We start from the raw sequence: 17,570 nt of genomic DNA on the forward strand, positions 1-17,570 counted from the left end.
TGTCTCTTTCTTTCTTTCCCTCACTTCCACCCCTCTTTCTCACACACACACACACACACTCTCTCTCTCTCTCTCTCTCTCTATCCCTCTCTGCTTCTTGGAAATGGTCTGGCAAGCATAGTCGCATGATCATGTCAAAGATGTGACTATGACTGTCCGTGCCCAGATCGACCCAGCCCCTGTTCTTATCCTTCTCTTCGCTGTTCTCGCATCTGGTTGCTTCTCGTTCCAAGCTCCTCGTCGCTCTACACATTCTCTCTCTCCCTCGCAAGCCCTGTCTGTTGATGGGGATCTCGGGTGATGAATGCTGGTAGAGGCGAGAGGCGGTACTGGTACTTTGCGACCTTTGCTACTGCGTAGACGATTTCAGTCGCGTACGTCGAGACGCGGTATCTGTGATACTCCGTGGGCGGTATGTCATCACCACGCCGGTCCCTGCTGCCAGCATCGACGTCGTGAGTATCAGATGGTTTTTTTTTTTTTTGGCTATCCTGGCAGTATCGCTACATGCGCATGTGTGATCCGTACAGGTTACATGGAGTAGCTATACGTAGACAGCTGCTGCAGAGGGCAGCGAGTACATGTACACACACACCACCCACACCCGCAACCATGGTAACATGGTCCATCCCTCTTTTAAGCAATATCCATTTCGGGAGACCCGTCGACTTTTTTTGCTATAGCGGGACTCCACAGAACACAGCTGGTGGTGATGTATAATACATGATACTAGGGTATTATCATGTATGAGGTTTTGTATGGATATTATTTTTTGATACCACTTTTTATTTTTATTTTTTTTTAATCCATGTTCTCTGGCCTTGACTCTTGGAACATCCATCTCTTCCCTCCCCCCCTTTTCTTGCCATCCTCCTTTCCTCCCCCCCCCCCTCCCCCTCCTTCTCCATGACCCTCGCTTCCATCATTTCTCTTCTTTTCTTTTTTTTTTTTTTTTTTTTTGCCAATAAAAAAATTCCCCGAAGAACCAACAGGTGATGTAGTCAGGTGACGGACGATATGCGAGCGGATACGCCTCCTATTCTATTAATACTTTCTTTTCTTTCTCTTCTTTTTTCTTCTCTTCTTTTCCCTTTCTGCATTACAAGTACGGAGTAGCTCCGTGTAGCATTAAGAGTGGATAAGGAAGAGAGGTAGAAGGTAGTTTTTGATTTTATTTTAGTCTTACTACTGCATGTGTATGTATATATATAATGGACAGGATGGAGAAGGGGAGGGGGGAAGCAGCGAGGACAAGGCAGACCTCCCCTTCCCTCCAGGACCCAAAAGTACTCTATTATTGCACGCACTGCGCTCCCCCAATCCCACCATCGGATAGAGACAATGCCGAGATTGAATATCTATTCTTGTGAAAAGAGGGGGAAGGAGTGTCTTTTCCTTCCCTCTCCCAATTTTTCTTCTATCTTGTTTTTTCCTTTTTTTTTTTTTTTTAAAAAAAAAAAAAAGTTTCTTTTACTCGTGTAACTAAACTTTTCACATTCATTCCATTGAATAGGTTCTTTTGTATGATAGAAATTAGAAGAAAATAAGAGAATAAGAAAATGGAAGAAATTTCTATTGGGGGTGGAAGAAAGAACCCAACACTCTTACAACCCTCACACAATCCACTTCTACCATTGCATCGGTTAAGAAGAGTTGGTCCTGTAAAAAGGTAAAGTTTTTGACAGATTCCAGATGCCAGATTAATAAATAAAAATTTAATAAGAAGTTTTGGGTTAAAAAAAAAAAAAGAAAGGCTATGGACTATATATAGAGCCTGGCAGAGGGCTGCTGCATCATGTCATGATGCCATGATGTTCAAGTCATGATGCCATGATGTTCAAGTCATGATGCCACGATGTTCAAGTCATCGTTTCATCCATTCCATCCACTCTACCCCTCTGTACAAACTCGTGCTTCAACCTTGACCACGATCAAGGTCCAAGGTCCAAGGTCCAAGGTAGGGTATTCATGCGGTTCATCAGCGACTACAAAGCTGTACTGGTATCGTCTAATACAAGTGAACCTTACGTGAATGAAAGTATCTTCAGGATCACTCCCTACAAACGCTCCATACTATGAAAAAAAGAGAAGAGAAAAGGTCAGGAGCCTTTTGTATTCAATTGCTTGGTCCCGTTACAAGTCATCCTACGTCGATACACACACAAAACATGCATCACAGACATGATTCAATAATGTAATACTGAACAAGGAAGAGAAATCTTCTCCATCGTCAGCATTGTTTCCTTCCAACCTCTCGACACTCCATCCTCCAGCCATGCTTCCTTCCCACCACCAATGAAAATTTTGAAAAAAAAAAAAAAAAAATCTGCAACCATCCATCCCTGCCACGGAAGAGTTGGATAACATAAGAATGTGAATATGAATGTGTATAGGTTCTTCCCCAACAAGTTTTGTTCCGCTTTTTTAAGAAACATGAAAATAAAACAGACGAGGGGGTTGACCGAAACGAATCAGAAAGGAACAGGAAGAAAAACGCCTCTATCCCTATTGTTGCCTGGTCCAGATATATATGCTGGGGTCTTCACCATGAGAAGAAAAAAAAACAATGAAGCATAAAGATGATTTGAAAAAAAAAAAAAGAGAAAAGAAAAGAAGAAGAAGAAGAAGAAAAGGGGGGACGAAAAAAAAAAGAAAAAGATTCACAGCCAAGTCCTCGGCATCTCCTTTGGTGGTCCCGGCTCATCATCCTTTGGCGGTGGAGGCGGAGGAGGCAGCTCGAGCACGGCAGTCTTCTTGGTCAGCCGCGCCGGTCTCTCCCTCTCGGCCCTGTCGTGTGACAGACCGGCCTTGTCAACCGCCGTGTCGCTGTGGGATCTGGCCTGCGACGCTTCCAGCTCTGACCTCTCCGTGCTGGCTTCGCCCGGTCGAACCTTGGTCAGCTTGCGTGGCTGTCTCTTTGCCGCCGCCGCCGCCGACGACGACGGCACCGAGACCGACAGTCCCTGCTGAGCGATGTGCATCGTGCCTGGGCCCGAGCCCGAGACCGAGCCCGAGCCCGAGGGGGATACGTCGCCCGCCTGGTGGTCCGACGACGACGAGGCGACCGCCGCGGCGCGGCTGCCGTCGCTCAGCGTCCGGCTGAGTGCTAGGCTCGTGTTCGACGCGCTCCTGATCAGATAGTCCTTTACCGACTGCGTGTGTCCCGGTCCCTGTGCCGCTCCTCCTGGAGCAGGGACCTCGAGGCCGGGCGTGTCGTCGCCGGATCCGTCGGTGCTCGTGCGCGTCGGTGTCGGTGCCCTCGATGCCCCCGGTGCCGTCGATGTCGGCGAGACCTGCGGTGCCGGTATCGGCGACGGAGCCGGTGGCAGGGCCGGTACTTTCCTGTTCGGTTCGATCAGGGGGGTCGGCTTCTTGGAGCGAGGCTGTTTGTGAGGAGGGGAGAGTGGTCAGTCATCGATCGTGTTAGGGGGGGCGATTCTTCATCTTACCTGTGTGCCGAGGTACGCGTCGAGCTTCTTCTTGAGCACCTCGGACCGCACCGGCTTGGCCAGGTAGTCGTTCATGCCGGCCGCCAGGCACTTCTCCCGGTCACCCTGGATGGCCGAAGCCGTCATGGCGATGACGAGGATCTTGCGCACCGCCTCGATCGGGTCCTTGCGGATCAGCTTGGTCGCCTCGTACCCGTCCAGCACGGGCATCTGCACGTCCATCAGGACGATGTGGTACGGGTTGCCCTCGTTGGCCTGTTGCCGGAGGCCCTCGACCGCCTTCAGCCCGTTCTCGTACGCGCTCACCCTCGTGTACCCCAGACGCTGGACGTACTGGATCGCGATCTTCTGGTTGATGGGGTTGTCCTCGGCCACGCAGATGCGCACGTCCTCCTTGGATATCTCCGACAGGTCGAGGTACTGGTCCGACGAGGTCGGGCCGTCCGGCGAAGTCGGCGACAGCATCGCCGACGCGAAACCTCCGCCGCGGGGCCGCACCGCCACCGCCGCCGCCGCCGACGACGACGACGACGACGACCGGCCGACCGGCGGCGGCGACTTGGACTGGGCGTCGCCCGCCAGCACGTCCGACTTGGCCTTGTCGAATGAGACGGTGAACCAGGCCGTCGTGCCCACCGTCTCCTCGCTCTCGAGCTGGATCTTGCCCTTCATCATCGTCTCGATGAGGGACTTGCAGATGCTGAGCCCGAGACCGCTGCCTCCGTACTTCCTGGCCGTGCTGGCGTCGGCCTGGCTGAAGGGCTGGAACAGCTTGGCCAGCTGCTGCGGCGGGATGCCGATGCCCGTGTCGCGCACCCAGAACGTCAGCGTCGCGCTCTCCTCCGTCTCCGAGTTGAGCCTGGCACCGATGGTGATGGAGCCGTCCTCGGTGAACTTGAGGCTGTTGCCGATCAGGTTGCCCAGCACCTGGTGGAGCCGGATCGGGTCTCCGTAGATGAGCATGGGCGGCAGGTTGATGTCCTGGACGATCTTGACATTCTTCTTCGACGTCTTCTCACGGTTGCTGTACGACACCGCCCGCACCACCTCGCGCACCATCTCCTCGGGGTTGAAGGCGATGATGTACAGCTTCATCTTGTCCGCCTCCATCTTGGAGAAGTCGAGTATGTCGTTGATGACGGTCAGCAGCAGGTCGGCCGACACGCGGATCGAGTCGGCCATCTCCTGCTGCTCCCGGTTCAGGTTGCTGTCGCGCAGCAGCTCCGAGTTGCCGATGACGCCGTTGAGCGGCGTCCGGAGCTCGTGCGACACGTTGGCCAGGAAGATCGACTTGGCCCGGGCCGCCTCCTCGGCCAGCTTGACGTTCCTCTTGGCCTCGGCCTCGGCGTTCTTGGCCTTGGTCTCGGCCTCGCGCGCCTTGGCCAGCGCCCGCTGCTGCACCGACACCATGCTGCGGTTCTCGGCCGAGATCTTCTCCACGTTCTTCATCGCCACCGCGTTGGAGTAGCTGATGCTCAGCTGCACCACCAGCAGCTGCAGGACCGTCACGTTGCGGTCCGTGAACGAGCCCGGCTGGCCCTCGAGGTACACCACGCCGTGCAGCGGGTTGTCGCCGTGCTTGATCGGGATGGCGATGATGGCCCTGCCGGCCGGGTTCTCCCGCAGCCAGTCGTCGCTGACGTTGCCGAACCGCTCGTCCGAGATCAGGTCCGGGATGAAGACGGGCTCGAGGAAGCGCGTGCAGTACAGCACCACGTTCTCGGCGATGAAGGGCGTCCCCGACAGCGAGAGGGCCGGCCTGTGCGCCGACGCCCCCTTCTCCGGCTCGCCGCTGGCGGCCACGCACCAGCCCGAGTCGCCGTCGTCGCCGCTGCTCCCCTGGACGACGATGGCGGCCAGCGTGGCCGAGCTGCCGCACGTCTGCAGTATCACGTCGCTCATCGTCTTGAGGAGCTGGTCGATCTGCAGCACCGACGAGATGACCTGGGAGCTGACCAGGATGGTGTGGAGGTCGATGATGTCGAGGGCGGGCAGGCCGGCGCCGGCCTCGGCCTGCATGTTGGTCGAGTTCCTCCAGGCACCGATGCGGTCGCCCTTGGCCTCCGAGAGGGCGTTGGACGAGGCGGGCGGCGCCATGACGTCGTCGGCCACGGGGCCGTCGCCGCCGTCGACGGCCCGGTACTGCACGGGCGCCGTGTCGGTGACGAAGTCGGTCTGGACGCCGGCGTCGAGCGTCCGATGGTTGCGCGTCGGCCCGTGCAGCAGCAGGCTGTGCTCCTCCTCGATGAAGTCGGCCGCGCCCGTGGCGCCCACCTGGCGGTACAGCCCCACGGCATCCAGCAGGGCGGCGCGGGCGGACCTGCGGGCCTTGCGGCGGAGGAAGTAGCCGGCCATGAGGTAGTTGGCCAGGGCCTCGTCGAAGACGAACTCGTGCTCGGCCGCGTGGTCCAGGGCCTCCTCGTAGTGCTGGACGGCCTGGCCGAGGTCGCCGGTGAGCTCGAGGATCTGGGCCTCGAGGATCTTGATCCAGGAGAAGTAGTTGGCGTCGTACACGGCGGCCCAGTCCCGCATCATGCCGACAAAGGTGCGCAGGTCGGCCACCACCGAGTCCAGGTGCGCCCGGAAGTCGTCGGGCGGGCCGGGCGGCCCGCGCGGGTCCTGCATCTGGCGCAGATGCTGGCCGGCTCGGGCCAGGCCGTAGAAGAGGAGGAGGGACCGGCTGTTGCGTAGGGTGCGGATCAGGGGCAGCGACTCCAGGCAGCGCCTGCCCACCTCGACGGCGCGGTCGTAGTGGCCGTACAGGAAGAGCGGTATCAGCTCGAGCGTCTCGTACATGAGCACCGAGCGGGCGCTGTACTGCATCTGCGACGACAGCCAGGCCTTGTACGCGGCCGTGCTGTGCTGCTGGTCGCTCAGGACCTCGAGCGGGTCCCGGATGTTGGTCTTGCCCTGGAAGGCGCGGGCCACCTGCCTCACGACGAGCAGGACGGCCCCTCCCTGGGTGTCGAGGGTCCAGTTGACGATCTCCTCGCAGCCGTACTGGCAGAAGGCCTCGAGGTCGGCCACGTTCTCGTGGGCGAATAGCTTGGTCAGGGCGTAGATGCCGTAGCTGAGCACGATGGACATCCGGTCGCCCGTGTTGGTGGCGAAGTCGACCGCGTCCTCGGCCTGGGCGAGGGTCTGGGACATGGGCGCCGCGACGTGGCCGAAGAGGCAGGGGTACAGCATCAGCCCCCGCGCGACGGTCATCGGGTCGGTGCTGTGCTGCAGCAGCTCCTGCGAGACGGAGGCCAGGTAGACGGCCAGCGGGGCCGTGCCGAAGCGGCAGAGGGCGACGACGGCCGAGTGGAGGAAGGCCATGCTCGACTGGGGGAAGGCGCCCCGGGTGAGGTGCATCTCGAGCATGAGGAGGGCGAGGTAGTAGTAGCGCAGGGAGTCGCTCCACCAGGCGGAGCCGGTGGCCTCAGACAGGACGGCCCCGACCGCGGACAGCGTGCGGTCCTCCGCGGCGGTCAGGCCGAGGAGGGCGGGGCGGTCCATGGACTCGACCCTGGCCGAGAGCTGCCCGAACTTGGCGTCGCACTTGTCGTAGGTGGGCTCCTCGTCGAGCTCCACGCCGAGGGCCGCCAGGCACTCCCGGAGCGAGGACTCGACGCCCTGGACGTTGCCGGCCTGGGAGAAGAGGCGCGACTGCAGGACGTAGGCCGGGGCCTTGTCTATGGCCGTCTTGGCGTGCCTGAGTATGACGGCGAGGGTCTCGTGGGCGGCCTGGTGCTGGCCCATGTAGAGGTGGCACTCGGTCGCGCGGATGTGGAGCTCGATTGTCTCGTCGTAGTCGACGTCCTCGGCACCCTCGTTCCACGGGTCGGGCTGGAGCAGCTTCAGGGCGGTGCCGTAGTACTTGACGGCCGACGGCCTGGCGCCGTTGTCGGCGGCCGAGCGCGCGCAGTCGGCGAGCTGCCTGCGGAAGGCGCGGCGGTGCGCGACGCGGAGCTTGATGATGTCGGCCGCCTCGCAGATGTGGAAGGCCGTCGAGTCCATGAGGCGGGCGTCCTCGAGGTAGTACTTGAGCAGGGTCTGGGCGATGATGAAGTGCATCCTCCGGGCGCTGCACTCCTTGAGGTCGGCGGCGGCGTGGACGAAGCGGTCGTGGGCGAAGGAGAAGCGGTCGTCGTTCTCGCTGGCGACGATGACGTAGGCCTGGAGGGCGGCCTGGAGGCCGTCGACGGCCTGGGCCTGCGTGTAGCCTCTGCGGTCCTGGTCGTCGCAGCAGTCCAGCCACGTCTCGTCCGCGTACTCGAACTCGCCGCTCATGAGGCGGCAGACGAGCTCGAAGGAGAAGCTGTTGCCCAGCAGGGCGGCCCAGGCGAGCATGGAGCGCGCCGCCGGGGGCAGCTCGTCGAGGCGGCGGGTGATGAAGCCCGTGTCCAGGACGTCGTAGTCCTTCTCGCCGCGGAACTGCTCGAACAGCCGTTCCAGGTCAAAGTGCCACATGCTGTCCCGGTAGTCGTACCAGATGCACTTCTTGCGGTAGCACGCGCTCAGCATCTCGCGGATGTAGAAGGGGTTTCCGGCCGTCTTGGACTGTATGACGAGGGCCAGCGACAGGATGTCGTCGCGCGGCCGGCAGAGCGTCTCCGAGACGTAGTAGACGATGTCGTCCTCGCTCAGGGGGGAGAGGGTGATCCGGGTGACGGTGGGGCCCTGGAGACGGGGGAGCACCTCGTCCGTCTCCGGGTAGAGTATCCTGTGCATGCTCTCGGAGGAGAACTCGTTGGAGCGGTAGGTGACGACGACGACCATCTTGAGGCGGGCGGCGATGATCTGGCTGATGAGCTCGAGCGACTCGTCGTCGGCGAAGTGCAGGTCCTCGATGCAGAAGCAGATGAACTTGTGGGCGGTGAAGACGCGGACGACGTCGAGGAAGGTGTTCATCAGGCGTATCGACTTGGTGGGGGCGGTGGGGGGCGCGGAGGCGCGGATGCCCGGCTCCGTCGGGCCCTGGGGCAGGAGCGCCGGCGAGCTCCCGGGCGACGACCCGCGACGCTTACCGGGGCCACCGCGGGTGGCGCTGCTGCCCCCGCCGCCGACGGCGGCGCTGGCACTGTTGCGGATGCCGGAACCCTGCGAGGAGACGGAGCGTGGGGTGGCGGTGATGGCCGCGGACGGGTCGGGCGGGCCGAGGAGGAACTCTGGCAAGCCCAGGACGCGGTGGAGCATGGGCCAGACGGGACGGATGTACTGCTTGAGGCCCTGGTGGAAGGGCGTCTCGGTGTTGCGCTCGCCCCAGACCTGCTTGAAGAGCGAGGAGAGGAGCTTGAGGAGCGGGCCGAAGGCCGTCTTGCGCGACGTGTCGAACTTGGCCGTGGCGCAGTAGCCGCGACGCCTGGCGTCGGCGAGGATGCTCTGGATGAGGCAGCTCTTGCCCAGACCGCCGGCACCCTCGACGATGACGACCTCGCAGTGCCCGCGGCGCCTGAACTTGGCGTTGCCGAGCTGCCTCGACAGGCTCGAGGCGCCCGAGTCGGTGGCGCCGCTGTAGCGGTTCCCCTCGGTGCTGTCGACGAGGCTGCGGGTGTCCTGCGACAGGGACTGGTGCCTCTCCCAGGGGCGGGCCACCCGGGTCGGGGTCGAGGACTGCATGAGGGCGCCGTCGGCCGAGCCGGCGAGCACGTCGAACTGGAAGGACTGGAGGGCGCTGGCGCCGGCGCCGAGGCTGGCGGCGCTGGTCCTCATGGCCTTTGTGGGGTCGGACGAGGCCGTGTAGGTGAAGGAGCCGCCGCTCTGGCGGTTCCCGTCGATGGAGCTGGCGCCGCCGTCGCTGGAGCGCTCGTCGAAGCCGGCGACGTCGACCGAGAGGTTGGAGCCGTCGGAGTAGTGGCTGGTCAGGCTGGAGGTCTTCTTGCTCATGGCGTGGTTCTGGGCGACGCGGTCGATGACCTTGATGAGGTCGTCCCTCTCCTTCTGGCGGCCAATCATGTCGGTGGGGAGCATGAAGAAGGACGAGACGTCCTTGGAGCCGATCTCCATCCTGCCGAGGGCGTCCAGGTCGCCGTTGACGAGGAGCTCCTGGACCTTGACGAGGTCGTGGCGCAGGCCGCTAGCCGAGTGGTACCTGTCGGTGATATTCTTGGAGGTGCACTTCTGGATGATGCGGCCGAGGGCGTCGGGGACATCCATGCGGAACTCGGAGACGCTGGGGACCCTGCGGCCGAGGACGCCCTGGACGATGTCGAGCGGCGTGTCGCCGTTGTACACGGGCTGCTGGGTCAGGAGCATCCAGAAGAGGACGCCGAGGGCGTAGATGTCGGTCCTGCTGTCGGGCTCGGCGGGCATGCGGCCGGTCTGCTCGGGGCTGATGTAGAGCAGCTTGTTCTTGGCGCCGGGCTCCCTGGACAGCATGGACCAGCCGCTACTGGTCAGGCCGTGCTCGAAGGAGCGGACGCCGCTGCCAAAGTTGGCGATGCGGACCTTGCCCTCGTCGGCGTTGAAGTGGAAGGCGTCGCCGCGCAGCTCGCCGTGGACGATGCCCTGGCCGTGATGGAGGATCTCGAGGCACTTGGAGGCGCCGATGGCGAAGTCGAGGAACTGCGGCAGGCTGATGGGCTTCTCCAACTTGGGGTTGAGCTTGCGGTAGGCGACGTAGGAGTCGCCCTGCTTGCGGGCGCTGTACCAGTTAGGGCCCATGTCGAGGACCTTGGCGAGGTAGTTGTCGCCAAAGTAGTCGTAGATGGCGACGGTGACGATGCCGCGGTCTCCGGGCACGGGGGTGAGGCGGATGAGGTCGATGGGCTTGACGATGTGCTCGCCGGTGGGGTCGGCGGTGGTGGTGAGGCTCTTTGTAATGTGGAAGGCGCGCTCTTCCCTGAGGCCGTTGTATGAGAGGCGAGCCACGACGGGCTCCTCTATCGTGTGCGCATCGAGCGGTGGGGAGGAGAAATTCGTCGCTTGCGCCTGTGCCTGCTGCTGATGCTGCTGCTGCTGATGCTGCTGCTGCTGATGCTGGAATGTCACGTAATCGTGGTGGTTATCGCTGGGTGTAGGGCCTCCGCCGAACGGGACCCTGGAGACGGACCCCGGGCTGGAGGCATTGCACTGCGAAGAAGCTGCTGGGTAGAAAGGGGAGACCTGACGGGTGCCGCTGACGTGCCAGAAATCGTATGTAGAGTGAAAGGGTGGTATGGACTCATCCCAAGAGTATCCGGCAATCTGGCGAAGACGCTCGTATAGTCGCGGCGGCGGATCGAGTAAGTTGTCCGAGGCGGCGCCGTCCATGATGGCCTCTCACGCGGCCTGCCCCTCTCGGGGGGGGGGAGAGAGAGAGAGAGAGGAGAGAGAGGAGGCGACGGCGGCGGAGGCGGCAGCGGCGGTGACGCGGAGGGGGGGAGGGGGGGGGGGATATGNCGGAGGCGGCAGCGGCGGTGACGCGGAGGGGGGGAGGGGGGGGGGGATATGCCCTTTTTTTTTATGTATTGGTCAGAGGGCGACAACGACGGACGAATGTGTGTGCGTGTGTGTCGTGAACCGGGCCCCCCTTAATTGTATGTGGGGTGGAACGAGGTCATCCAAGGCCTTCCAAGGTTCCCATCCTGCGTTGCGTTCTGTATATCTTGTCGGTGTGTATTTTGAATTCCTTTTTTTTTCTTCTCCCCTTAGTGACGTTTCGGTGTGGGATCGAATATGTTCGCGAGGGGGAGGTGGGTTATGGTGGTTTGAAAAAAAAGAAGAAAGAAAAAAGAAAAGAAAAAATGTCGTTAGGGAAAGCAGAGAAAAAAAAATTGTTCCGAGAATAAAGAATATGAACAGGAAAAAAAATGGAAACACCTACACTGAGAAAGGGGGGGAGGAGAGTGTGGAAGATCCGAGAGGGGAACGCGCGATGGGATGATGGCGTTTGCGGTTCTACTCTCTGTTTCTCTCAGAGGGTCGATCCGGGGGTGGTGATGAGCGGGGGGGGGGGAGGATGGTTGGTATTAGTGGTGGTGGTGGTGGTGGTTTGGTGGTTTAATGACGACTTTTGGAGACGGATGAACCGAATGCACGATGAGACTGCTACGTCGTCGTATGTGCTCCTGCTTGGCGGTACATTCATCACCCCGATAGAGGAAGGGAGAGAATGCTGCGTGTGTCTGTATCTTTGCGTGTGTGTGTGGTAATAGTAGCCCACACGCAGAATCGTAGAGAGAGTATGATATGCGAGTACGTATCACTACTTACCTGTATCGTAGTACTCCGTATGTATGGAAATAATTGGGAGACCAAAAGGGCCACCACAGTCCAAGAGTGGCTCCCCTTCAGAGTCTACATGCGGTGCATGGTTGTGGAGTCTGTATAGTCACCATCACGGCACATGGTTGGTTTCTGTGGCAATTCTCTCGGCTCGCTATGCAAGCATCCAGCAGTTGAGGATTGACTACCTTGTCCGGTCACCGTACGAGTGGGTGTTTTGGCCATGGCGATGGGTAGCGATATCGATCTCAGCCAGTATCAATACGAGGTGTCTGTTCCATCTGCTTGTTATCGGCGTGTACGGACCATGTATGCGTATGTTACCAAGTGGCAAGTACTGATCATCAGAGATAGGAGTCTGTCCAGGTCATCCATCGGTCCTCTCCTCCCTGGCCCCTACGGCATGTTCGATACTCTGTGGCCCCCATGATGGACGCCTTCATCTACAGTATGCATACGCTGCTGATCATGTCCATGCGGCGTGTCCCCTCTTCCTTTTTTCTCTTTCCTTCTTCCCAGCACAGGCGGTTGAGTAGTGATACGGATATATGTAATCTGCAGGGCAGTTGGCGATGCTACCAACTATCACTCGCACATCTCAATACTGCACACGTATCGATGCTCGTGAGAGCAGATAATACCACATCGCCACTACAGAGTACCATTACGTCCCGTCCGACCAGAGAGTACCTACCCATAAGAGCCGGAAGTACGGATACGGAGCAGTACCAGAATTAAAGTACAGAGACAGAGTCCTTGGTCAGACATTCCGATGCCGAAACCAGCACACACGCACACGCACACTTACCGTAGAGGCACAGGGGTCTCACCTCTTTTTTCTGCAGACTACAGGGCCCCTCCCTGTACCTGTAATAAATGATGTAAGTGGCCACCTGCACCTGGACAGAGCCCGACCCGACCGACCATCCGAGCACTCATGCACTCGCGCACTGGGCATGGTAATGCTGAGCACACAACTCTGCTCTGAGCCTTGGATATAGGGGGGGAGGGACCATGTCTCCCCACTGGGCTAGGTCCTTCTTCTTTTTATCCCTCTCTCTTCTCTTGTTTCCTTGCCGCCTCATCACCAGCCTGCCATTGATCTACAAGTACGAGTTCTGGACGAGTACGGATACTCCGTAAGTATCATTGCTGTATGTGTACTTCCCTATTGCGTCCAGCATGACGAGGAGTCCCGTCTGACGAGACCAATATTGCCGCTTTCACATACCCTACAACATTGACTGTTTTTTTCTGTTTTCTTCCTGTCGCTTACGTTCTCACGCGCGCGTAGGTGATGTAGATGATGTAGGTGATGTAGGTGTTTCAGCTCCTTCGAAGGCACGGCCGCGGCGGCTGTACTGATCTTGTTTCTTCCTATCTATCCGAGGAAGGATGAGGCCGTAGACATATCTGAGTCGGTGATGTTTTGCATACGGCCTGAGGCTCAGATCCGCACCGGAATAACCATTATACGGCGTTTGGCGGTGTCTGTACAGACAACTTCCCTATCCCTCTCCTATCCTTTGCCTCTGCTTTTGTATTTTGGTAGTACAGAGTAACCGATGATGGCACGATAATGTATCAAACCTGTCACTATCCATGATTATGAAGGCCGATGGACAGAACAACACTTGGGTCTCCTGCAATTCGACATGCAATCAACAGTCAGATATTGACTGTCGCAGTGATGATACCATAACACCACTACAGCACCATAGCCGTGCCAGATGATAAGCACGTGATCAGATCAATGCATCCGACTTCAATCAGGCTTCTAAATCAGATAGTCAAAACGGCCAAAAGCTGTACTCTATTTCTCTATATCGGCCGTAAGGGTCCATTGTCACCAGCTCAGTCAAAGGGCCCTTCTTTTTTTTTTCCACTTATACAAGGCGACTGACGCGCTGCCTGTACATTTCGAGACCTCGACTCCCTTGGCTCACAGATTAAAAAAGAATCTCACAAACCATCCAAAAAAAAACAAGTTGGTAAAGAAGAACAAAATCCATAATTCTCTTTTTCTTTATCTTTGAAAAAAAAACCGTCATTTTCCTTCTCTTTTTTTCTTTTCCTCTTTTTTTTAAATCCCTTTGCTTCCAAACTCTTTCTCTCATTATATAATAAGCTACCTTTCATACTACGTCGTAATCCATTCCAGAGACATCACCTCTCGGCTTGAAAGCATTCACCCTCACTCGAGGGGACATCTAGGCCTTGGGGTGCGAGGCAATCGACTTCTGGGCCAGACGCCTCTCGGTGTTCTTGCGGGAGTTGACAAAGTCGGGGTAGTTGAGGGTGAGCTCGACGGCGCCCTGGGTGATGGCGTCGACGGCCTCGACACCGAGCATGAACGAGTGGTCCTGGTTGCCGACCTCGTAGCGCCAGCTGCCGAAGCGGCCGCGCGAGTAGATGCCGAGGTCCTGGAGCTTAGGCAGGAGGTCCTTGAGGACGCCCTCACGCTCCAGCGAGGGGGTGGGGTAGCCGTGGTAGAACTTGCGGGTGTAGGTGGAGACGATCTCGTCCTCGGGCTTGAGCATCTCGGTGTTGATGAGACCCTGGATGGAGTCCCTGAGGAGGTTCTCCTCGTCGACGGGCTTCATGCCCGACTGCGAGACCTCGAGCATGATGGACCAGTAGGGACCCTCCTGGGCCTCGGCCGAGTCGGCCTTGCTGCCGTCGGCCTTGTACAGGGTGGGCAGCTTGACGTCCTTCTGGGGCTGGTTGTAGGGGGAGTAGTTGGAGAAGATGGTGGCGCGGTAGAAGGGGCAGTTGTCCTCGGGGAAGTACAGCCAGCACTTGTCGCCGATGCGGTCGGGGCGGGCGCCGCGGATACCGACACCGATGACGTGGGTCGACGAGAAGTAGAGACCCTTGGACAGGTTGATGAGCTCCTGGTTGCCCATCTTCTCAACCAGCTGGTCGACATTCATGGTGGAGATGAGGGTGCCGTAGCCGATGGTGGTGCCGTCGGCGAGGTGAACTTTCTTGGCCTCGGCATCGACCTTGGTGACGGTACCGGCCTTGCCAAAGATCTTCTTCTCCTTGGGGAGGGTGTTGGCAACGGCGGTCCAGATACCGCCGGTACCGTCACGGGCAGGGAAGCGGAAGGTGGCGTTGGGGCCCCAGTTACCGGCAGTCTTCTGCAGGATGACGTTCTTGGCGACCGTCTTGACATCGGGGGCGGCGACACGCTCACCGAGCCACTGACACTGCATCTGTTGGGTCGTCAGTGGACCTGTTCTCGCTCGCATCCCGCAACAGGAATCCATCTCATCTCTGGGGCGGATCGAGGCCTGTCCTGGTGGAGGTGGGAAGCCGGGGATTCTCTCTGCTTACCTTGGTGGTGGGAACGGCCCAGACCTTGTAGTTGTAAGGACGCATGAAGATGTTGGCGATGCCCTCTCCAGTCATGCGCAGGATCCACTCGTCAAAGTCCTTGGGCTTGTCGTTGGCGACGCGGGCCGTGAGGGCGGCGTCGATGAGACCGTCCATGCACTTGACCTGGTCCTCCTTGGGGAGCATGGAGATGTTGTTCTGGAAGGGGTAAGGCACCCAGAGGCCCTTGTAGCGGACGTAAGAGATACGCTCGTGGGTGAACCAGTCGTCTTCCTTGGGGAGAGCCTCGTCGAGGCAGTCGTCGAAGTATTTGTAGTGGGAGAAGATGACGTGGCCACCGACATCGTAAAGCTGTGCAGAAGGGGGATCAAGTCAGTCAATCTTGTTCTCAGCGGGAGGAGATGGCGGGGTAGAGGTGTGGAACATACGAAGCCCTCGTCGGTGGTGTCAGTTCCGGCAAGACCACCAGCCTTGTCGGCAGAGTCAAGGATGAGCCATGAGGGGCCGTTCTACAATGAAAACTCTCGTCAGCGGATTTCTCTCTAGAGGGAGAAGTTGGGCGGCCTATCGAGAGAAAGACTCACGATGTGGTTGAGACGCTTGGCAGCACCGAGACCAGTAGGTCCCATGCCAATGACGAGGACGTCAACGTTCCTGGAAGGGATGTTGTTAGCATCTTTGCCTTTCCGTCCCTTTGGTCTCCTCGGAAAGGGCTCTCGAGCGTTGGGCGAGAGGGAGAGGGAGCGGGGAGGAAACACGATGTGCCAAGTGAAGAGGGGGGGAGAGGAGGGGAAAAACAAGAGGAGCAGTGTCATTCTTCCCGATTGAGAGTGATTCACTTACTTGTCGGCACTCATTGTGAATTTGGCGAAGAAGGAAGCTTGGGGGGGGAATTGGGAGGGAGAGGAATTGAGGTTGTGAGAAGATCGAGCAGAAAGCCAAGAGGGATAGGCGGGACGAAGGAGAGGTTTTAGGGAAGAGAGGGAGGGTTCGAAGCAAAGAGAGAGGGGGGGGGGGGCAGATGGAGCTCAGTAGCGGTCTGTAATAAACCGTACCTGTACCTATAGGATGGCACACCCACCCACCAATGCAGTCAAGGCAGCCCGGTCAGCCAGAGCCAGCCGGCCAGAGGCAATAATATTTTTCAACCCCTTCTCGTTTTGCCCGCCGGCTCTGGTCGCGGGGGGGCAGTTGCCAGCATAGAGCGGTGTCCCTCTCTCTCTCCCACTTCTGTCTTTTGGCGGGGACCTGTCCCCTGATGGAGGGGCTAAAATTATTATGGGGACGCTTCGTAGGTGGAGACCAGCCGCCGCCGCCCAACTTCGAGTTGCCTCTGCTCTGCTGGCGCTGCGATGGGAGCCACCCCTTAGCTTCATGGTACCCACCCCAACCATCTCTCTCCCCCCCCCTTCCAATTGCCCCCCATCTATCCTGCCCCTGAATTCGTCACAACTCATTTGATATTACTAGTAGTAGCATGTAGTAGTACAGATACTCGTAGCACTGTTGGCTCCCTTCCCCTCTCCCTCTCTTTCTCCCATCCCGCCCCCTTTGGCAAAGGCATTAATTACTACGGTTCGTACGCGTACGCAGTCCAGGACGACCCCTCGATTCATGGGGGGTGTTGGTGGTGGGGGGATATGATGACGGCAACGTACGACATATGAGCATGGTTAATGATTATTCACCTTGACGAGTATCATTATAATCCTACGACCTGTCTGCGCGAGTATGCCGCGTGCAACGTAACTCTGTGTCCCGCAGTACCAGATACCCATACGACGACGTACAAGGTGAAAGGTTCGATCACAGGCGTGCGAGTATTGGTTCGGTATGGTCGTGACCGTTGTCGTCCGGGAACAGGTACGAGTGCAGGCCAATGCGAGAAATACCGTTATTAGCAATCACTACTCGTGCTAGGACTGTACGAGTAATTCCCATGGCCGTGCTAGTCAGATGATGACCGAACCCTCTGTAGGAGCATGGAGACGACGAGTAGGGCTTCCCGTACCTCTCTCTCTCTCTCTCTCTCTCAGCCGCCATGTGGTAATAAGTCAGTAGCTCGACAAAAGTGCCCTTTTGATCTCTGCTCGTAGGACTCGTTAGCCTGCCAGGGCCCAGGGTTGGTGAGGTGATCTGCCTTTTCCTATTAGCGCTTGTACGGGTACGCGCACACATATATGGAAACATTTCCGTACCAAGCCCAAGGGGTGTTTGTGGCGTTGTATCTGCGGCAGGAGAAAAGAAGAAGAAAAAATAAGCCCAGCGAGTCTTACACGAGTATTATATATCTGATATGTAGGGTTGAGTAGTAAGAGAGTCAAGTAACTATATGTGGTAGGAACCGTAAGATTAGATAGATGATATACATCACTGCGAGTCTTGGCACGGCCCCCCCCTTCTCCCCAACCGAGAGCAGGAAAAGCTTGGCCTTTCTCCCCTCAGTGGAAAAACTTGGGGTTTAGTGCTTGCTTGCTTGTCTTGTCTGGCCACGCTGCTGCTGCTGCTGCTGCCTTTTCTTTTCTCTTTTTCGTGCTGGAGAGACGCTGCCGGTACCCGCGACGTGAAAAGAAAAAAGAAAAAAAAAAGGGG

At 58.3% G+C, this 17,570-nt stretch overlaps 2 protein-coding genes across 2 annotated transcripts; both read right to left on the bottom strand.

Moving 5' to 3' along the window:
* Window positions 1-2,811: 2,811 nt before the first annotated feature.
* GMORB2_0045 (Signal transduction histidine kinase) lies at window positions 2,812-10,685 on the bottom strand (the record flags this gene model as incomplete). Its single annotated transcript, XM_035462031.1, has 4 exons — window positions 2,812-3,342; window positions 3,450-10,443; window positions 10,486-10,505; window positions 10,557-10,685. The coding sequence occupies 4 exons, from the start codon at window positions 10,683-10,685 to the stop codon at window positions 2,812-2,814; spliced, it is 7,674 nt and encodes a 2,557-aa protein (XP_035324961.1).
* A 3,164-nt stretch (window positions 10,686-13,849) lies between these two features.
* GMORB2_0046 (Flavin containing amine oxidoreductase) lies at window positions 13,850-15,835 on the bottom strand (the record flags this gene model as incomplete). Its single annotated transcript, XM_035462032.1, has 5 exons — window positions 13,850-14,857; window positions 14,979-15,329; window positions 15,407-15,487; window positions 15,563-15,632; window positions 15,822-15,835. 5 exons carry the CDS (start codon window positions 15,833-15,835, stop codon window positions 13,850-13,852), a joined length of 1,524 nt encoding a protein of 507 aa, XP_035324962.1.
* Window positions 15,836-17,570: the final 1,735 nt, after the last annotated feature.

This window comes from Geosmithia morbida, assembly GCF_012550715.1.
Source record: "Geosmithia morbida isolate 1262 chromosome Unknown scaffold_0, whole genome shotgun sequence".
Taxonomy (NCBI): Eukaryota; Fungi; Ascomycota; class Sordariomycetes; order Hypocreales; family Bionectriaceae; genus Geosmithia; species Geosmithia morbida.